At 43.6% G+C, this 22,838-nt stretch overlaps 1 protein-coding gene across 2 annotated transcripts in view; it reads right to left on the bottom strand.

Moving 5' to 3' along the window:
* Positions 1–22,838, bottom strand: part of TMEM201 (transmembrane protein 201) — a 75,394-nt gene that overhangs the window by 35,820 nt on the left and 16,736 nt on the right. For both annotated transcript variants that reach the window (XM_077458041.1, XM_077458040.1), the window contains exons 3-6: positions 20,626–20,820; positions 14,238–14,414; positions 13,478–13,824; positions 12,175–12,378 (exon numbers count right to left, since the gene is read on the bottom strand). In XM_077458041.1, coding sequence (XP_077314167.1) covers positions 12,175–12,378; positions 13,478–13,824; positions 14,238–14,414; positions 20,626–20,820 — 923 coding nt within the window. The remainder of the gene's footprint in view (positions 1–12,174; positions 12,379–13,477; positions 13,825–14,237; positions 14,415–20,625; positions 20,821–22,838) is intronic.

Here is a 22,838-nt window from a genome sequence, read left to right as displayed (position 1 = left end):
AGAATGTAATGATACCACAGATACTGGGCAGTCACTGCTTTAGCTGGTACTATGCAGACATACTTCCCCAGTTTGTTGATCCTGGAGGCTAGAAGTACACATCTGGTGACCCCTACCTTCAACGCAGGTCCTTGAACACTCAGTGGTCAAGGACCTGCTTGCAGGAGTAAATTGTCTGACTGCAATTGTACTGGGCTTAACCAGGAAGGGTTAACCCGGGCTGGCCAACAGTTTGGGTTATTCTGTCACCTACAGGAGGATTGGTCACTGGCAAACACAAAGTCCCTCAATGGATGAGGGGAGAAAAAAAAAAGGACATTTTGTACCCTGAGAACTACACGTCTCCCTATACAAAACTAGGGTTAGAAAGAAAGAAGTGCTGCTTGAAGTCAAGGTGGTCAACTGCTATGATCTCCGATGTGCCCCAAAACAAACTGATGTGAAACGCACACTGCATTTGCTATGATCATCAGCCAGTGTAACAGTGTCTGCCTTTGGAATATAAAAAATAAAATAAAAGTAGGGAAGGAGGGGTGCACTACGGCAAGATAACTGAGCTCTAAAATAAGGATCACAGCTAAAACTGATGTAAAACCAATTTTTCAAAAATTCTGGTTCAGCTAGTCTTGCAGCAAACCCTTATTACACAAGGATAGTTAAAAGCAATCTTTTGGTGTCAAAATGTTATTTTTTTTTTTTTTTTTAAGCCAATAAAAAGGGGAGAAAAGCCTAACAATTTCCAAATCGAATATTCATCATTGTTTTGCGGTGATCCTTACGTTTAGTCTTTATTGACATTACCCCCAATTTTTGGACTTTTTTTTGTCCACCCAGTGCTTAAAGTAATACTAAGGCATGCAGTATGAAAGCACGGCTACTGGAGTCAAGTCAGTTTGGAACAAGCTTAGAGGGCTTTTATTTGAATAAAATGAAAAGCAGCTGCCAATACAAGCAGTATGTACAGGGTGTTCATACATTATAGGAACATAAATGAGTACAGTATGATAGAAGCAGGAGCATGACATGAACAAAATGGAAGCCAGACAGGTACACTGCAGGGAAGACAAAAAGCAGCAAGAAAAACAGTCACAACAAGACTTCTCTCCAAGAATCTGAACATTCAGTCTCACGTAAGAAGGTTTATATATGTCCCCTTGTTCATCTATGTATTTTTGGAGTCAGATCCTCGTGTCCAGGGCTAAGAGGTAATCGGGTCTCAATATTGTACCTCAGCAATTTCAGGGACTTGGTGCCCATACACACTTAGATTAGATTTTCTGCAGATTTTGTGTCTACAGATTTACCAAAACCATATAATGAGGTCAAACCTTAAAGTGGTGTTCCACACACACCAAAAAAAAATTCCTAAAAAAAAAAAAAAATAAAATAAAAAAAGTTTAACTCACCTCTAAATGCCTGTTGCTAGGGGGTCCCTCGTAGTCTGCCTCTTTCAGCGCCTGGGCTCCTGAAGTCACTTCCTCTCGGCGCAGGAAGGGCTCAGTTCCGCCTCCCCTCCTGTCAGTCATCTGGGACACGTGACAGGTCCCAGATGACTGCGCGGCCAATCACTGCGCTGCGTGCGTATGCACAGTTGCAATGCCGTCACCGCCAAGAGGAGGGGAGGTGGGGACGACGACAACAAGTGGGGCTTAGTTTCCCTGCATCGCTGGACCCTAGGACAGGCAAGGGTCCGATTAATAAAAGTCAGCAGCTGCAGTATTTGTAGCTGCTGACTTAATTTTTTTATTTTATTTTTTTAAGGGAAACTCCTCTAAGCGTTTCAAATTGTACACAATCAGGCAGGCCCTTGCACTACATGGTTTTGGTAAATCTGAAGAAAATCTGTGTGTATGGTGCCCTTACGCATGCCTAAAGAGACACCCAAATCAGAGCAAAGGCATATTGTCTGCAGATATTTCCCCACAGCCCATGTGACAGTGACCTTGTAATTCACCGCTTAGGCATGAGCACCATCACACTTGGACCATACCTGCTCTGTTAACAGCACAATATAGGAGCTTGGCTCGACCTATATAATAAATATGTATAAATGCCCGGGAGGCATGCCGGCTTATCCACAGACAGTCACCTTCCTGAACGAGCATAGTGACAGTCTTTCTGAAAGCTGGAAATCCATTAACGAGGCTGGGAAGTTAACAGAGCAGCAGCTAACAAAGGTTCCGATGGTAGGCAAGTGAAGTGTAAACTCTTTCATGGACAAACCTACAGAGTTAAAGACTGAATATTCAAATTCTCAAAATAAGTCCTAGAAACATCTACCATGTTCCGCATGGAACTTGTAACACTGGTGTTGATTTACTAAAACTGGACTGTGCAAAATCGGATACAGCTTAGCAAAGAAACCAATCCACTTACAGTTTTTTTTAAACTGAGTTTATTTTGCACAAGCTGAAGTTAGAAGCCAACTGGCTACCATGCAGAACTGCACCAAATTTTGCACTCTCCGGTTTTGGTAAATCACCCCAAGGTTCGGAGCCTCAGTGATGCCACTAGAGGGAAAAAAAAAATTTGTCTGAAACCTTGTGACTATTACCCAAGCAAAAAAGCAAAAAGCTTTTTTATGTATATCTGTAGACATCATGCACAGTAAAACAGTCAAACATTCTCTGATGCAGAAACAGAGTTGCTGTGGACAGAATGATGCAGATTGCATGTGAAAACCACAATTACAGAGTCTTATAATCTCAAAACCTATATAAAAGAAGCATTCATAAAACAAACATTGAAGCAACAAAGCCATCAAGATGTTCTACATCCAAGCAGCACGATCAAAACACTTGTAGTAATTTCATATTGGATGCCAATCAGGACATTGGGGTTAAAGTAAAACTATAGGCAAAACTTTTTATTTTTTATTCTGGAGAGAGCAAGGAGGGTTTTAACCCAGATTTTTTTTCTTCGCCGTGTCCCATTGTGAAGATTTCCCTTCACCGGGACACAGGCGGCAATAAAAACTGACATTCTAAACCATCTCCACGCTATACAAAATTAAAAAGAGGTTTTGCCTTAATTTACCAACATTTGAGTGCAAAATTTGGTGCCGCTCTGCATAGAAACCAATCACCTTCCAGTGTTTTTATGTCAAAGCCTAAATAAACAAGTTGAAGATAAAAAGAAGGAAGAATTAGACTGGCTACCATGCACAGCTGCACCAGATTTTGAACGCTCCAGTTTTAGTAAAATTGACCCCCTTTGGGTTGTACATAGAGATTTCAAAGACATATGCCTGCCTCTATGTAGCAGAGGAACACACAGACCCTTCTTCTGCAACTCACACAGTGGAAAGAGGTTGCAATGCAAACCCACAAATGACTGCAGCCTTGTGGAACATGCAAAAATTGGGGCTTTCGGTTTGAGAAGTGACCATTATAGCCCTAGAAGGGCTGAAAATGGCAATAAATAAATAAATAAATAAAATAAAAGCATTTACTGCTGCAATAAATCTGGCCTTTGGAAAAAAGTAAAACAGGGAGCAAAGAACGGACAAGCTTTTTAACTTAAAAGGCACGATCACACAAGTATTTTCATTCAAAATGTAAAATGCAGGAACTGAATAAAAATCGATCCTATATTTACAGCAACTTATCCTTTAGTCACAAATTTTAATAATGCTCTTGTCATTCTTTAGGCCTCATTCATACTGGCACACCTGCATATAGCTTTTCTAAAAACAGAGGAAGTTATCAGAAAAGTATAAAACTTATGCTTTCCAAGTCACTTCTTCTTGTATCAGTGGTCTCCAAACTGTGGCCCACGAGCCAGATGAAGCTCTTTGTTTGCCTTCAAGGCACGGTTTCTTTCATTGACGTGGGGCACAATGCCTCCCACCGACACCAAAACAAATGGGTCGCCATGCCTCCCACCGACACCAAAACAATGGGTCGCCATGCCTCCCACCGACACCAAAACAAATGGGTCGCCATGCCTCCCACCGACACCAAAACAATGGGTCGCCATGCCTCCCACCGACACCAAAACAATGGGTCGCCATGCCTCCCACCGACACCAAAACAAATGGGTCGCCATGCCTCCCACCGACACCAAAACAAATGGGTCGCCATGCCTCCCACCGACACCAAAACAAATGGGTCGCCATGCTTCCCACCGACACCAAAACAAATGGGTCGCCATGCCTCCCACCGACACCAAAACAAATGGGTCGCCATGCCTCCCACCGACACCAAAACAAATGGGTCGCCATGCCTCCCACCGACACCAAAACAAATGGGTCGCCATGCCTCCCACCGACACCAAAACAAATGGGTCGCCATGCCTCCCACCGACACCAAAACAAATGGGTCGCCATGCCTCCCACCGACACCAAAACAAATGGGTCGCCATGCCTCCCACCGACACCAAAACAAATGGGTCGCCATGCCTCCCACCGACACCAAAACAAATGGGTCGCCATGCCTCCCACAACACCAAAACAATGGGTCGCCATGCCTCCCGACACAAAAACAATGGGTCGCCATGCCTCCCACCGACACCAAAAAAAATGGGTCACTATTCCTCCTCCTACTGACCACCTGCACTGTAAAAAATGTTTTACTTCCGCTGACCAAGCCAGAGACATTTTCTACTCCCACTGGCCACAGCCTGACCCCTCCCCCCTGCCAAATTTTGACAGACAGTAAACTGGCCCTTTCTTTAAAAAGTTTGGAGACCCCCGAATTAGAGCTTTTTGCTTTGGGGCATGTTTACATGCATTTAGAGTGTCTCACCAGAACCTGGATGCATAGAAGTCTATTTTCTCTAAATGCTGCATATAATTTTAGGTGTAACATTGCCAGTGTGAATAAAGCCTTTGACCTCATTCACACTGGCATTCCTACGTTCAGCGTTTCTAAAATGCAGGAGATGTTATCTGAGAAGTATAAACTTTTTTGCCTCCAGATCACATTTAAAGTAAAGCAGGTTTAGCCAGGTTTATTGAGTAATCAGAGTTTGGATGCAGGAGAATTCTATTCTCTAAAATGCAGCTGACTATACAACTAAATAGGAGGTAAATTGGCAGTGTGAATGGCACGTTTGGGAAAAAAAATGACATGCATTTAATAGATGCAGGTTTTGTCAGTTCCAGTGTAAACAATGCTGCCAAACAACCCATCATCTGAATGGGGGAACCCTACAATGCACGCAGTTGCAGTAAGCTGGTGTGGCGCTTAAGACCCCTTTCACACTGGAGCCGTCCATGCATTAGCGGTAAAGCATTGCTCGTTTAAGCGACACTTTACTGCTATTTAAGAGGTGCGTTTAACCCAAAGGGGTTAAAAACGCCCATGTTGCGGCGAGTCCGAAGCGCTGCCCATTCATTGCAATGGGCAGTGGCATTTTGGGAGCGCTGTATACAGCCTCAGTGTGAAAGGGGTCTAAAGCAGTTGTATACTGCTGGCCTTCCCCCCCCCCCCCCTGCAAGGTAAAGTCATTATGTGCTAGTATGCATCGCATACTAGCACATTATGTGAAATATGCCTTAAAATGAAGCTGTTCCAGCGCCGTGATGTCAGCATTACGGCTGCTTCCAGCGTCACCCGTCTTGCTTCCTGGGTTTGCGAGCTCTGGCTCTGACTGGCCGTAGCCACAATGACGTCACTCCCATTCAGGAGCCGCCATTTGTGGCACAGGGCTCAGAAGGAACGGCACGGATGGCCGTTCCTTCTGAGCGCATACGCCAGTGAGGTCACTGGCTGCATGTAATCTCCTAAACCGTGTACATTTAGGAGACCATTACACTACCTATTAAGACTTGCCAGTGGCAAGGAGGTGATAGAATGCCTCCTCCCCACCTGTCAAATTCACTCCGAAGAGCAAGCTGAACGCAAAATGCTCTTCTGAGGGAAAAACAAGTGTAAATAAAAGGCACAGTGTGACCATGTATAGACCTCATTTTAGTTGTAAGCAGGTTGTTGCTGAGGGCATCCAATGTTTCTATACACTCAGCCTTAAAAATTTAGGTTCAGGGTAAGGTTTAAATTAGTGTTCAGGGTTCTGGAGCCCTCTATAGGAACCTGGGAAAAGATTTTACATACATAAAAAGTCATCCCAGGTAAGCTTTTTAAAGGGAACCTGTGCCGACAGAACTATGAAGGCTACTACTTCTGCACATGCTCATAACATGGCTGCCTCTTTAATACTCTGAGTCACTCACGCAGAACAAGCATGCACCACAGAAGTCAGAACTTCTGCTTTTTCAAACATGTTCCAAGTCAGTGGCTTATCAAGTATTGAAGCCATTGCATCAGCATGAAAGGCAGCATTTTAAAAAGTGTTTGTCGATGGAAACCCACTTATTTCTATCAGCTCGACTCTTAAAATTTGAACATGCATGCAGTTTGAGATCAATCATGTAGAAAAAAAAAAACATCCCACAAGTAACACTTCTGGGCATGCATGAGTGGCAGCATAGTCTCTAAACAAGGAAAATACATTCCACCGATGAAATGGAAGGAAGTCTTTGTTGTTTGGATGTATAAGGGGAGGATTATTGCTGGTTTACATTTTGCCTTTTTGTTTTGTAATTAAAAGGAAATTCAAAATAGTAATGTTTTATAATAAAGTGTATAGGTTCAAAAGGTTTTCCCTTGTTGCTCCTTGCCATGGACTCTTCCTGATTTATTAGATGTGATTAGAGATCGTTTTTTTGATAAATCCTAGAGATATTTAGGATATTACGAGGTTTGATTTGTGTGCATCTTATGGATTACAATTAGGTAAATGTGTTTGTTTATATTGTGCATTTATAAAAAAAATATTTTTATTTTTTTTTAAACTCCACAAGTAACACTTCGGAGCATGCCTGAGTGGCAGTGTAATCTCTGAACAAGGAAAATCCAGTCCACAGAAGAAAAAATAAAAATAAAAAGAAGGACGGAAGGAAATCCTTAAGCCACGATTAATGGAATGCTTTAAAAATGTGAGGCATTAAAGGGCTTGCATTCCAACAGGACTGAAAATCTAAGCAAAATATTTTATCCTTAGAAAAGCGATTGAAGGAATGATGGTTTTGATATAAAAATGCATTTCTATAGGGAATTTACAGTTTGGGTTTTTTTTTTTTTTTTTTTTTTTTGAAGAGTGGGGTTTGGTGTTAAGTGGGTGTAAATGTATACAGTGTATGTAACAAAACTTGATCAATAAAAAGGATTTGAAGGTAAATCTCAAGTGTTAAACAGATTTGTCACTCCAGTTTTTCAGCTCCATTTTTAACTTGCACATGATCGGATGATAGAAATCAGATTCCCTTCATATCTAGAGCAACTGCACAGTATATTTGCCTTTAGTAAATCAACTTCATTGTTCCATTATTTCATCTTATTTTTTTTAAACAACTAGAATTTGGTTCTGGAAAGGGAAGCAAACCCTCAAACTTTGAATACAAATTTCAAATTGATTACCCCAAAAACAATGTATAAGTTTCTTGGAAGATGAGGAGATTTCCAACGTGTCTTTATATGTCCTGGGGACATCGTGCCAAAACCCCCATGGCCAAGCTCCTTACCAGGTCCATTGATAGTAAGGAGGATGCAGGCATGTCAGCAGAAAAAGACTCCTAGGTAGGCAACAGAGCTGGGGATCCCTATTGACTGGGACCAGCAAGTAAAAGGACTCCACCCATCAGGAGAATATTAGTTGAAATGATTCTCTCGATAGTGTTTCCCCATTTCCTCAACCACATTTCCATATAAGCAGATTGTCGGAGGACTCAAATCAAAAACAAAGAGTTGAAGGTAGGTTGGAGAAAGCAAGCTTTCACTTTCTACCTTGTAGTATTATGGTCCATGTAGTGGTGTTACACTTGCTTGCTGGGTGCAATCTCATTTATGTGTGATAATAATTCTTAATTTTTGTAGGATATCATGCAGTACTCTCTCCAACCAATAGCAGGCACATTCTTGAAATTGAACTGCTGTTCAGAAAATAGGCTTCCCATCCAAAAATACCCAGAAAACAAAAAAAGATGTATGCAAACAAAATGCAAAAATTAAGATACATTATTATGCTTTAATCTACCAAGTGCACCAAGGATAAATACAATGATTAAATAATTATGTATAACACCAATATTATAAGAATCACATATATTATACTCTACATCTACTTTAATACTAGATTTTGTGCCATTTGTAGTCATGATAAAAAAAATTGTGCTCATTGCAAACAAAAATTAATACATAGGAATACAAATTTGACTACAGCCACGTGTTGCAGCTTGCAGAACCCTATTCAGTGATTAAGGGCTGTGCGCCACAATTCCCTACCCATCGTATTATTGCAAACTACAGATCTCAGCATAGTTCAGGTGAAGCACAAACATCAATATGAACGGCAGACATTTCCTATCTGTGGATGCTTCCGTTAATGCACTGTTCTGCAAAAATTAAAGGATAAGTTCACCTTTGGGAACATGTTCCCACTGCTGCAGCATCTCCTGGAGCCACCGCCTCTACAGATAGTGGGCTGGGGATCTTCTCCCTGAACTCGGTCACAATTTATTTTTATGAATTTATTTTTTTAAATGTGGCCGTGTGGGGCTCCGCCCACATCATTCACAGGGTTCTGTGAATGGGAGAACTACAAGTACCTACAGCCTTTGCAGCTGTTGGCTTGTAATACTTAATGAACTATCAGGACACAGTTGAGCGTTCTAGGTAGTTCATGGTTACTTCCTGTTGTGGTGTGCCTGCCTGGCCGTACGAGTAGATGGCCTAACCTGACAGGCCGTAGGAGTCCTGAATTGTACCTGCGATCTGCTGTTCGCAGGTGCGATGCATTGGAGGCTCCTAGTAAGCAAAAAAAATTAAATATATACTAAAAATTTGCTTTTAACCTGCAAAAAGATGTGCTTTTATTTAATTTTTTTAACAAAGGCGAACTTATCCAAAAGAAAAAAAAAAAAGAAAAAAGCCAGCAATGCACAGCTATAAAAAAGGAGCTACTATTTATTGGTGCAGATAAAAAAAAAAAAAAAAGTATTACAACCTACCTCCAAGATGTGCTAAATATTTTTATTTATTTTCTAACAGATATTTCACTAGAATTTTTTATAAAGGCAACAAGCTCACATTTAACCGGGATTATTATAGCACCTATAAGACCACTACATTATGGTTATTTGAATTTGTACCTAGCCAATATTAAACTGTATGAAGGTCATAATGAAATGACCTTTTGATCAGTGCTTCTACAAATCTGAAAAGAAGGCATCTCTAGTTAAAGCGGTCATACAGGAGCCAACCAGCAGACAGATTTGGCTGTTTCAGCCCCGAGTGCAAATGTACATGGCTAAATATTTCTCTGACCAAACCAGAAAATCCAGTCTGATGTGTGCTTCACATGCACACATCAAAAGGTTTCTTTAATCTTCAAAAGATTAATAAGGGTTGTTTAGAGTTTTAAGTCGCTAAAGCTTAGTGTTCTTTTCAGGGACTCTGAATAGGTGGGATCTTAGCACACAAGGCCAGAACCCCCCACTCCCTTGTTATATTTACATAGTGGAAGACACAGCAAGAGGAGAGGGTGGCAGCAGAAAGTCTTAAATCTGGAGTCTCAGAGATGCAAAGAACCCATGGATAAAATGCCCATCAGTATCCACACACAACCAAAATGTCAGTTTTGGACAGACATGGATTTTAAAGTCGGCCATAGCGGTTTCGAATTTTGGCCAGTTCAGCAGGTACCGGCTGAGATTTGATCCATATATGGGCTGTCTATCTGAACCCAAGTCAATCCATCAATCGACTTGGGTACAAATCAGCACGTTTCTCCCAACACTGCCTGCGTTGATAGGGGAATCAAGCGATTTTCTTTTCTGAAACCTGAGGTTGCAGGAAAGAAAATCGCTCCATCTATGGCCTGTCCAAGACTGGTTTGTCGAACTTTTAAGGCCAATTTTATATTGCTTGGATTATATGCAGCAAAATGTCAGGTCAAAAATGTATTTGAGGAAAAAAATAAAAAAAATAAATTAGTGTGAAGTGGATTTGTAGGAAACCATAACAGCACTTCTTGGTGATCCGAACACTTAGTGTTAAAATGGCACACATGGATGAACGTTTGAAATTAAACTACCTAGTTCACCCCTATTATAGGCTACAAAGTGAGGTTTTAGTCCTCAGCTAAATACAAAGAAAAAAAACCTTGCTTAAAAAAAGCATTACACACAAATCACATAAAAAAAGAGGAGATCCCAAGTTAAAAAAAAAAAAAAAAAACCCACACACACCATGATTCTCAATTGATTAAAATATAGCCGCCTATGGATTTAAGTAGCTGGGGTGAAATTGATGAAAACTATGCCTAAAGGGGTTGTCTCATCCCTGGAGGGCTTTAAAGTGTACATGTAGTTACCACAAGCTGCTTTTTTTAGCTACAACAGCAGGTGCAAATACAAACTTCGGTTTTTCTCTCCACCCGTCCCACAAACCCCCAAGCAAATGGCAACCAGTGCTTGAACTCTACCCCACTCACATCTATTGGCCAATCAGGCTACCCATAATACTAGGGCCAAAAAGCAAGATGGGAAGATTAAAAAACGACATTTTTACAGCATTGCTGGGTTGCTTAACTGCATGGCCTGGGTGTCGGAGCTCCCATGACTCCTTGAAGAGAAAACAGAACTAATGGAAAGGCAACTGTAGGTATAGGATAGTGGAGTACTGGGGGGTGGTTTGTAAACTTTAAGGCTGGGTTCACACCTCCGACAAATGCGGCTGGCAGCCGGGGTCCGGTGCGTCCCCGTTCTTCATTTCAGGGGCGAACCAGGGAGGAATTTTCGCTTGAATTCAGCCCTGAACACGGAACCAAAGACACACAGCACTCCTGAGCCAGCCGCTCCAGAGCTACAACAGAAATATGTGAACCGGCCCCATAGAGAGAGGCGGTCACAATCTCCTGTCATGCAAATTGGATGCAGGGGAAACCCGCATAGGTGTAAACCCAGCCTAAAGTAGAGGCCTGAGGAAATTCTTTGTATTAGTTTTGGATTGCAAGTGGAAGAGTTAGAAATAGTCGAGAGATTCACTGCTTGCCCATGTCCATATTCTGAAGATTTCCCTCCTACTTCCTGTTCCAATGGCTGTCGCCACCTGGTCCAAGAAGTGAGAGAAAATCTTCCCAATATAGGTTACAGACAGAAGACCTTCAACTACAGGTACACTTTATTCAACAAGATTGTAGTTACGCTCTACTTTTGTTTTTTTAACTTCTATTTGTGCTCCTTAACTATGTCCTCCTATTTCCTGGAAGAGGTGTCCATTATGTTCTGCAGTCCTTGAATCCTAGGCATAGAGGATACCAGAGCAGAGTTATTTATCAGGGCACTGGTTCTAAATCACTAACTAGGCAGGGAAATTTAAGCCTTAGGGTCCTTTCACACGGGGCGGATCAGTTCTGATCCGCCCCGTGGATATCCGTTTGCTCAGCGGGGATCACTCAGTCGATCCCCGCTGAGCAGGGAGATGACAGGTCCGTCTCTGCACACTGCGCAGGGACAGACCTGTCACAGCGCCGCTCTCCCCTATGGGAGATCGGATGACGACGGACCACAGTGCCCGTCACCCGATCCGATCACGGATGGAAAAATAGCTTTTTCCTCCGTTACACTTTTTCGGATCGGAGCGGGTCGGATGTCAGCGGACATGTCACCACTGACATCCGACGCTCCATAGAGCTCTATGGAGAACCCGTTCAGGTCCGCCTGAAAAACTGACAGGCGGGCATGAACGGAACGTCAGTGTGAAAGGGGCCTAAGAAAAAAAAAAAAAGAATAAAAATAAAATAAATAAAAAAAGTCAACCTAGTCAGCAAGATCAACCCATAAAAAAAAGTAATCTAAAAAGGTGGACAAACCCTTTAAAGGCGAATGACATTTCCTGAGAGGCGTCTCCTGTTAAGGGCAGTTCTATTTCTAGCTAAAGCCATTCAGACAACCAATAAGAAGAGACCAGGAAGTGCAGGGAACCAGCCTAACATAAAACCAATAAAATGACACTGAAGATTTTGGCTGATTCTAATACTGAACCGAACAGACATAACTGGGAGGACAGTGATGGACGGGAGAGAGTAGAGGAGGAGTGGACAGATGTACAATGAACAGTTGACAGTGGGAAGTGTGATTTTTCTGGTCCCAGGGTTCACTGTTCTTGATCTGACCTTCGTGGCCGCTGTCTCCGTTGACTTGTTGCTTTCCGCGTGGCCACCGCAGAGGCAAAACCGACCAGGCAACACAAGGATGTTGTGCCAAGCTTGGCAGTGTCGAGCCAGATTGGGGATTCACTCAGAAGGTAGGTTTCTCCAAGATAGATGCCTGTCACCAGTGTCCACAGGAAGGACGCACAAGCGTCAACCCGCCGCATCCTAAAACAAAAATAAATAGAATTTTTTAGATCTTGTATATCTGCAAGAAAAAAAAACTGTAAAGTAGCCAAAATAATGAGCTTGAAAATAAATTCAATTCAAACATGTAGCACGTATAAAGTTTACTTAAAAAAGTTCTCTCCCTCTCTGGCTACCTATTCTGTGCCTATCTCTATCAACACCTATTTTAAGTCTACCCTGGTCCAGTCACATGATCCCACAGCTCCAGCTCCCAGATGTCCATGAACAGCTGCTGCAGGGGAGAGGCGGGAGCACAGATAATTGCTGGGATATGGGAGTCTGCGAGATGTTACGGCTCCTGGAATCCCCAGCCGTCGAGTACTGCCTGAAAGAGGGTAGCCGGAGGTGCGGGTTCATGTGACTAGAGAGGACTGAAAAAGGTCAAATATAAAGCTTATTTTATAAACATGTTATGCAGGACAGGCTACAGGAGGGGGGTGGGGAGCATTTTTGGGCATAGTTAGCGTTCAAATGAAATTTCACTTTAGGTTTCAAATACAGGGGAGAAGGGTTAGAACCTCAGTTTACAGCTGTCTGTTCCCACTAAGATATTCTTCCCTCACTTCCTGCCTTAGTGACACTGTCAGGCAGCGAAAGGTCATCACCAGAACAGGGATTTCCTCATCCAAAACAAGCAATGGAAAGCTTTTACCGTTGCAGGTCCCTTTGAAAATTCAAAAAGTTACAAAGCACATGGGAAGTGCCTCCATTCTAGGAAGAATACAAGCCTCATGTTGCGCACCACCTGAAAATTAGGCCCGACCTCCCACCATTTACCAGGCCAATGTGACAGCCTTAACCAGCCACTGGGAAGCTGGCATTGGATTGTTAGACGTAAGAGGGCAGGGATGAGTTAAGAGCCAGAGGTCAAAGTCTAGATATAGCTGGAATCAAGGGGGTCCATAGTCTCAATGGAAATTATGTGGAGACAACGTTACTTACAGGCACCACAAGTTGCCTCATTTAATAGAGTAATAGCAGGATATCAGAGACTTTAGTTGCCATGTTGACCAAAATGTCTGGTTATGTCTTGTACATACCTGAAATTTTGTTACGAAAAAGAAAAATTAAGACTGACCTGATTCGACCGGCTAAAACCATGGCGAAGACACAAGCCAAGAGACCCAAGACCACCAAGCCCTCTTGATGGTTTCGCCCAAAGTGCCATGCTTCGTTAATTCTCTCCAGCGTATGCTCTGGGAGGAGATCGAGGACCTCCTCCCAGAAAGTGGGCTGCCTCACATCTGGCTCAGAGGTGTTCCCGATGTGCGCTTCAAAGTGGGAAGTTTTTGTCAAGGAAGGAGGGAACAGATCCCTGGAACCCAACCAGGCCACAGAAACTAGGAACATGCAGCTGAGGAATGCCAGAAAGCGCAGGACAATGACTGGCACAGGAACCCGCATCCACGAGGAAGTGGAAAAACTCTGAAAGACAAAAAAAAACACCACATTAAATTAACAAGCATTGTGACAAGTATCAAAGAGGTTCCCCACCAACATCTAATATTGATATGAGGAAAGAGCACCTTTTTCTTAACAATGCAAGTCTTAAACCTTAAACCTTTTAAACTTTTGTGGGGCACTATACTAGGTGAAGGCAAAGTGTATTGTGATGTTGGGATGATGGTCACGCAATCACACTCTGCCACACAGTATTTGCTTTAGCTGCAGTTGTCTATGCCATTCAGGGGCAGGCCAGAACCCCCGATAACCAGTCCAACACATACCACTGTTTCAAGCGCTAAACGGGTTGTTTTCCTGCTGGTCAAAACTTTTTGTGGTGGGTTTTCCAAAATGTTTACATTACATCATTTATAAGCAAGGTCTAGTCTACCTACCTGTACATAAACTTTGTCCGCCTCCCTTCGTTTCAGTTGGTGGTTTAGCATGATTGCCCTCAGCTGCCGATTTTGGTGCTTGATATAAAATTCAACAGCAGTCTGGCATGGCCGGCAGAGTTTGTACATCTGTTCCAAGTGATGTTTGTACACCTCAATCTCCTCATCATATCGATCCTGTGAAAAAGAGAAATCTGCTTAGCCTCCAAAATCTAAAATCATGGCTGATCTCATTGAAAACACCACATTTCAGGGGGAAAAAAATAAATAAATAATTTTGATCAACAGAAAACACTCTTTACCCAAGTGGAAGCGTATTTGGATTAAGCATATTTTTAATACAAGAAAATCAAATTATTGCCAAGGCCAGTAAATCCTTTAACTTATGTTTTCAGAAAGTCAAAAGCAGGATTGAGAGAATCTCCATCAATAAACGAATGGCCTTTATACCCGACAAGTACAACCAATTGTTATCCATGCCATGGTTAAATTACACATGTTCACGGTATCCCATCAAGTTTTAGGCGAACACCCTACTAATAGACAGCAGTAACTACATATACAGGTTAATGGACAATCAACCTCTGACACATTCCATAATGATTCCAAAAACCTTTTAACTAAGGGTTCCTTTGCTAACCTAGCATCAAAGAAAACAAAGCGAGGCCACTTATACCCAGAGTGTTCACTGCCATTCACTGCCACACCCTTCTCTACCACATCCATAATAAATTCTAGGATTATGGGGATTGAAGTAGAAACAACCTGTTTTTGTTTATACCAGATACAAAAGGTTTTCCCACATTTTAAAGTGCATCTTTCTGGTTACCGATTTCCTGCTCAAGAGGAGTATCTATCACTCTGAGCTGCCTTTACCTCTGAGGATCTGGCGCTCACTAACCAAGCCATCAGATGGAAAAACTACAGTCTGGGGTGCAACACTAGACCCTGAGTGAGTAAGTCTGGAAGGACTGTAAGCTTCCAGAGAAGCGCTACTGACAGCACTTTCAAGATTGCAAACCACGCCCTCCTTGGCCACCATTGAGCAACCAGGAGGAAGTGGTCAGAGGACCAGTTGAGTTTCAGAAGGACTCAAGGAATCAGTGCCAGCGGAGGGAAAGCGCAAGCCAATTGGAACTTCCATTCCTGGGCTAGGGCATCCAGGCCCTCCGGCTCACTTTACTGCGAGGGGGGAGAACAACTTCTTTGCCTTCCTGTTCTTGAAACTGGCAAAGAGGTCCATTGCTGGACAGCCAAATCTTTGGAGTAAGGTCTAGAATACCTTGGGGTTCAGCTCCCAAGCTCCCTGTCTGACAGGTTGGTTACTGAGGAAGTCTGCTTCCTGAATATCCATCCCCTTTATGTAGGCTGCTGACAGCGAGTACCCCGTGCTCAGCCCAGCTCAAAATCTCCTTTGCCAAGTCCAAGTTTGGATCTGGTTCCCCCCTGGTGGTTTAGGTAGGCTACTGCCGTGGCGTTATCCGAGCAAATCTGGATTTTTTTGGCCTAAGACTCTGCCTTTGAAGGCCCTTAAGGCCACGCCACTGCTCTGAGCTCCCTGAAGTTGGAAGAGGATCTTGTGCCCGGTGCCTTGGCTTTTTCTAGGTGGGTTCCCCAAACTCAAGCACTCGCATCCGTGGTGAGGATTTACCTGGAGGAGTCATGGCTAAACTTGTCTAGGGATTCGTTCCTTTTGTCCCAAGAGGAAAGATGGAAGGGGGAAGGTTTCTGGAATGCAGTTTCGCCCAAGTGACTGCTGGCCGACTTGAGTCCCAGGACCCTGAGAATATCTCTCATGGAACACATGGGGGCATCCATCAGCCTTCTGACAGCTGCGACTAGTTTCTCCACCTCCTCCCTTGGGAGAAAGAGCTTTTGGACCCGTGAATCTACCTGATCACCTAGGTAGGTTTGGATCTGAGCCAGTACCAGGGATGATTTTTCCACACTCAGCCAGCCTAACTTCTGCAGGACTGAAATTGCCCTTTGGGAACCTGTCTCTACCTGAGCGGCTGACTGACCAGAAATGAGCAGGTCCTCCAGGTAAGGTACTAACGCTATTTCCTGGAGGTGCAGATAGACCAGTGCTTCCGCAAGGATCTTCATGAATATCCTTGGACTGGCTGCTAACCCGAAGGGGAGGGCTCTGAATTGCCAATGGCGAGTCCCTTCCTGGGTTACCACCACGTATCTCAGGAATCCATGGTGTTCCAGGTGGATCAGGACATGCATCCCTGAGATCCAGAGTGGTCATAAAGATGTCTTTTAGCAGGTTTTTTCATCCCGAGTAAATTCTCTCCATGGAAAACCTCTTATATTCTAGGAATTTGTTTAAGTTACTGAGGTTTATGATCTGGCAATACTTCCCTGATGGCTTGGGTACCACGAAAATATGGGAGGAAAAGCCTTGGTATTGCTGGCTTTTTGGTACTGGTACTACCTGCTGTTCCACCAATCCCTAAAACCCTTCTAGTAGGGCTTTGTTTTTTTTATGCATCCTTTGGAGGATGAGTTGCCGTAATTGTAAGCAGGGGCTTTGCTGAGAATTCTAGGCGGTAGCCTTCCTTGATCAGCTGAAAGATGTACGGACTGTCCGAAATTTCCTCCCACTGAGGAACAAAAATTAAGACAGTCGCTCCACCAGCTTGATTCTGGCATCACTTGGAATCTTTGGTGTTTTGGGCTGTAGCAGGAAAGAGCAAAATTGCCTTTTTGCCTACCTCTACAGTACAGCCACTTCCTGCTGGAATTTCTGTACCTTTCCCTTTTGGGTTTGAAAGGAAACTTCTTGCCTGTCGGAGGACCTGGACAAAACATTATCAAGAACCGGCCCAAACAGTAAGGATCCCTCGAAGGGGAGCCAACAAAGTTTAGCCTTTGAAGGTCGCCTTCCCAGGCTTTAACCCAAATTCCTCTCCTGGCCGCATTAATAAGGGCGCCTGTCTTGGCTGATGCTTTTACTGTATCCGCGGCTGCAGCTGCCAGGAAGGCTACAGCCTTCCCTTTCCTTTAGAGGGAATCCAGAACTTCTTGAGACTTGTTACCCTGTGAGAGGTGCTTAATAAGCCTCCCTATCCAAAAGTCCACATTCCTGGAATGCAGGTTTCTGCTAATGCTGGGGTCATAGTGAAGGAAATTGCCTCCCAGGTCTTTTTGAACATGGATTCCAATTTGCTATCCATAGCATCCCGGATATTCCCCATGTCCTCAAAGGAGAGACCTTTTTGTCACCTGGGAGAGAGTGGCGTCCAATTTTGGGACCTTTAGGAATTTTTCTGCTTCCTTCTCTCTGAAGGGAAATCTTCTCTTCCAAGTTTTAGGTTTGACCAGGCTCCTCTCAGGAGACTGCCATTCCTGAAGCACTAAATCCTTGAGGGACTGGTGTATGGGAAACAGCCTTGACTGGTTTTTAACCAAGCCCCTATACATGTTATCTTGTGCCGAGGTTTCCTTAGATGGTTCAGGGATCTCTTCAGTCGCATAAAATCGACTGAAGTCCAAGTCCTCTAGACCAAAGAGATGGCCGTTTAGTTTGATGCTTTCCACGTCACTATCCGGACCCATATCAATCTCCTCCTTTGAACTGGGCTTAGATTTTGCCTGGCTTTCTGCTTCTTTCATCTCATCCTCTTCCCTAGCCTGAGCTGAGGGAAGGCCCTAAGAGTTTGACAAAAAAAGCACTTGGCCCTGGTCTGGAGAGAACGCTCTGCTGAGAGGAGGGACCCTCTTTAGAGTGAATCTACTCTGCATCTGCCACATGGGGAGCGGCTGCAGAGGTGCGAAAAGACTGTATAGTGGCCAGCATCTCCATTTTGATCTCAGAAAATCTTTCATTAAACCTGAGCCCTCTTTACCAGCCAGTTTGTTAATACAATGGTAACAACATGGCTAGGTGTGAGATTTAGATAAATTCTCTCTGCAGTTACTGCAAAGTGGATGTAGAAGGCTGGTGTCACTACATAATAGGCAAAACACACTTACTGGGCCCCAACTTGCTCTTGCCTGCAGCCACCTGTGCTGCCTTGCCATCCTCTTTTTTCCATGAGGTGGGTAGCAGCAGACTTTCCACTCCCTGCAGCTCGCTGTGTCCTGAGAGAAGACAGGGAAACTCCAGCCTCTGTAGCCACACGGGTCCGGCATCTCCTCCATGCTTTATTTCCCCTTCCAGGGTTGTGCTGGGCATACTCCGCTCCCTTCCTGTCCTGACCAGAAGTCCCAGTTTTAGAGCGAGGCTTGGAGTGCACAAGTGTCACCCCCCTGGTGTCTTCCTTCCTCTGGGCTCCAGTAAAATAGCGCCTGCTGCACACAGGGGAGGATGGGAGGAGACCCGAGCTGCTGAGGGGCGTGCAACGGTGGGGGAATCTTAGAAACACCCAGACCATCTGCACCACACCCTGGGGTGAACTGTGAGAAGCTTGAAGCGGCAGGTTAGTGCAGCCCTCACCAGCATTCCTCAACCTGGCTCACAGGGGTACCAGCCGACTTAGTCTTCTGGCTACAGAAAATAATAAAAGTTTTTCTGTAGGAGAAGCACAATCAATACTGAGGGACAAGGGGAAGGTGGGGCCTTTTAACAGCTGTGAACCGATTGCGTTTCCTGTAGGGAGGAGCCCATTATCTCATGTGTTGCCATCCTAGAAGGCAAGGTAAGAAAGGGAATTTATTCCAAAAGATAAAACTTTAATCCTGCCACTTTATAAAAAGTCTGGTTCAGCTACAGCTGGAGTATTCTGTCCAGCTCTGGGCACCAATCCACAGAAAGGATGTTGTGGAGCAAGTCCAGAGAAGGGCAACTAAATTAATAAGTGGACTGGAGGACTTCAAATTACGAGGAATGGCTACAAATACTAAATCTGCATGAGAAGGGAGATATGATAGCAAAATACCTCAATAGTAGTTTATCCCCAAACACACACAAATATATATTATACACACACACTTTTTTTGTAGAGACCCTAAAGAATAAAATGGTGGTTGGTTGCAATATTTTATGTCACACTGTATTTGCGCAGCGGTCTTTCAAATGCAATTTTTTGAGGGAAAAAAAGACTAATGAATTAAAACAAAAACACTAACCAGTAAAGTTAGCCAAATTTTTTTTATATAAAAAGGTGAAAGATTTTATTTTACGTTCCGAAAATCATGATTTTTATTCTAAGAAAAAAATAAAACAACAAAAAAAAAAAAAAAAAAAAATCGAATTTTGGCCAGAATCGTGCAGCTCTAGGTACCAGTCCCTACATCGGTGAGGTCCCCTCGGAATTTTGGCCCCCTGCTCCTTCCTCAGCTGGGCCAGTTAGAAAGCAGAGCACATTTCGTACATGCACAGTAGGGAACTGGCCATGAAGCCGGAAAGCTTCACAGACTGTTTCCCTTACCACAAATGGCGGCAGCACCCGAGAGCCAATCAGAAAATCGGCTGGGGCAACCGACATCGCCAGATCCCTTGACAGGCAAGTTTCCTAGTATTAAAAGTCAGCTGCTACAGTATTTTTAGCTGTTGACTTTTCATTTTTGGAGGGGGAGCTGCAGCTCCGCTTTAAGCATTGATCCTATGTAATCCATACTCCCTAGATCCCCGCCCCCCCCCCCCCCCCCAACCTCTTCTCTTAAACCCCAACCCAAAAATATATTGAATCTCTATACGTCTCACACTACGCTGCCATCCCTGAGACATCCCCAACAGACTACCTCACTCCCACACTTACAGCTTATTTGGAGGTTGCCCAGATTTTGATAAAAAACACCCCACCTTCCTATATAGAGAAAATAAACTCAGTATGTGAGGGGGGGGGGGGGGCGCATTTCCATGCTTTATCAGATATTCAGAAATCCTGTACTTTGCATCTTTGACTGAGTGAACATTTTTTTTAAACTTTGTTTTTGGTGCAGTGTACCTTTAAAGATGAACTGCAGTCTGTTCAGATCATTTGTAATAGAAACATTTTTGCCATTCTGAAGCTTCCCTCCAACCACTTTGAATATTATTTTAAGTATACTGCAATTCTGTACTTGCCAAATATGCTGCAGAAATCTCCCTCCACCAAGTCTGGCTGCAGCCATTTTACCCGTGGACAGCTGAAGCTGCTGCCTGTTCACTTCCTAGATTTATACAGAGGCACACCTCCAGCTCTGCAGCTTTCATTGGCCCTCCTATGACTCACCCCCACCTCCCTTTCTGGCAAACTCTCAGGAGAGAGCTGTGCATGATGTCATAAGCCTAGGCTTTTTACCAGACAAGAAACAGGAAGTGGTCTGTACAAGGTATTTATTGGCAGAGAAAAAAAAAATGTTTTACTACCCAAAGTTAAAACAAAGGCACATGACCTAATAGATGGAAAGTTGAACAAAATGACCGGAGGTCCATTTTAGGTCTGCATTTACCCACCTCTTCCCTGGGAATGAAGGATGCCAGCTGTTTTATCTTGGTGTTCTGATTATTGAAGCATTTCTTACACAGCAGAAGCTGACAGTTAACCCACTGTTGCGGTTTTGTGATATCACCGATCGTCTTACCACTGGACACTGCGTGGTTGAGGTGTTCGCTGTGTTGTGCGGGGATAGGTTTGTTGTAATCACCATTCTATAAAAAGGAACAAAAAAAATTATAATATTTTTATATATATATTTAAGCCAACCCAGGAGGTTAAGTTTTTTTTATCTTAAGCTTCACAGTCATGCGATCCGATTATACAGATTACGCTGCATTTTGCACACTGATTGTGGGGTGTCGTTCACTTCCACATGAACAATTTAATTGGCCGCATAAATATCTTCAAGATGATTTTCCTACCAAAATGTTTACAATATTTTCATGCTGCACAGTTTTTCATCCCCCAATTATTTTTTTGCAAAAGTGGACTCCCCCATTTCTTCCTTTTTCTGCAATGGTTGCCAGCCACGTATAGCCAAGTCCTCATTGCAGGTGGCCAAGGCTGTGGGAGGCCGGCCTGGCTTGCCCAAAACTAAGGAATTATTTATTGCTTCCCAACTCACCTACATACATGCTTGGTTAGACTCCCATCTCCAGACTCCCTCCACAGTGCTTTTGTTGGCCTTCTTTGGGGGGGGGGGGGGTTCTGACACAGGCCTTTCTGGGTATGTCACCACAGACCACTTTGTGGAAGAATCCCAATCTCCCTGAGCTCTTAGGTCACCCAGACTCGCCCTGGTGGGGTCGAATTGGAGTTGCTCATCTTTTTCATATAGTTGAGGGCAATACCTTGGCACCTTTTAGACACTTAGACATAAATATGGTCTTGAAAATAAGTTCTTTAAATATCTTTTACTACGACATGGCATTTGGGTATAGCTTGGGTCATTGACCATTGAGCTCACGGAATCTTCTATAGAGGTCCTCTTATTGTTTCCAGAGATCTCCAAGTTGGTGACGACCTTTTGTGGTCGCCTCCAGTTGATGGGGGGCTGATCCTTTCCAGAACTCTCATTGTAAATGGCTGTTGTCAATGCCCAAGCTTTCTGGAGAGGACTGGGAAGAGGTAACGGAGATATGCTTTCAGGACATAATCAACTGCTGACCAGATGATCCAATTTAAGTTCATACATCACTTACACACCAGCCAGGTTCGGATAGGACTGGGTCAAGATATTGCTTGTTCTAGATGTGATTTGATTGCTGCAAAAAAAATTTTCATATGCTTTGGAGCAGTCCTGGACTCTCGCCCTTTTTGCTTTTTTTTTTACCACAAGCTTCTCACAGTATGATTCAATAACTCATACTCCGGAGGTTGGACTTTTAGGAGTTCTTAATGATTATGTTCCTCATACACATGCTAGGACTTTGTTACGTAAACTGTTATTTTATGCATTTAAAACCCTCTTACTGCATTAGAAGGATGTAGGCCCTCATACGGCCAACACCTTCTTTGGTAGCGTTCATGGGGTTCTCCCCCAAATTTAAATCGATATATAAAAAGTAGGGAATGCCCTAAGAAATTCACCAAAATATGGCAACCATGGCTGGGTGTCGCTGAGGATTTCTGGGGGGGGGGGTGTCCTATCATCGCAGCTTACTCAGTAAGTTCCTATCCACTAATGTAGCTTTGGCACGGTGACCTGATGGATGGCTACACATTGGCCAGGGATTGTTTTTTGCAGAACGCTCTGCTACAAAAGGGGGGTATTGAAAATCTGTTGTCGATACGGGGTCGTATTTGGTGTGGGCTTCAATGTGTGCGTGTGTTTGGTATCGGGTTTTCTTTGTTTTTCTCGACGGACTGCCTGTTATTTGTCCATTAATGGATACCGGATTTGGTATATCCATAAGTGCTCAATACGCCTGTACTGCGAGTCTGTTTTTTGTATCTTTTGTTGTAAAAAGGAAAACACCTTTCAAAAAAAGGCTCAGTTCACTATAGAAGGTGGAAATCTGCTGTCAATTTGCACCGCATCTAAATTGAAAACCTGTTCATGTGTACTGATTGCAGAGTGTTAAGTGAACGACACCCCACAATCAGTTTGCAAAACTTTGCACGATTTGCAGAATCAGATTACTTGGGCGATCACCCATGCGATCCAATTCTAGTGCGGACCAAAAAAAAAAAAAAAAAAAAAAGAGAGGGTCCTGCACGAGTTTGGTCC

Source organism: Lithobates pipiens, unplaced genomic scaffold (genome assembly GCF_037356315.1).
Source record: "Lithobates pipiens isolate NorthernLeopardFrog02 unplaced genomic scaffold, aLitPip1_a1.2 Scaffold_27, whole genome shotgun sequence".
Classification (NCBI taxonomy): Eukaryota; Metazoa; Chordata; class Amphibia; order Anura; family Ranidae; genus Lithobates; species Lithobates pipiens.
Note: the sequence above shows the minus strand (reverse complement) of the source record. Positions and strands in the feature narration are given on the sequence as shown.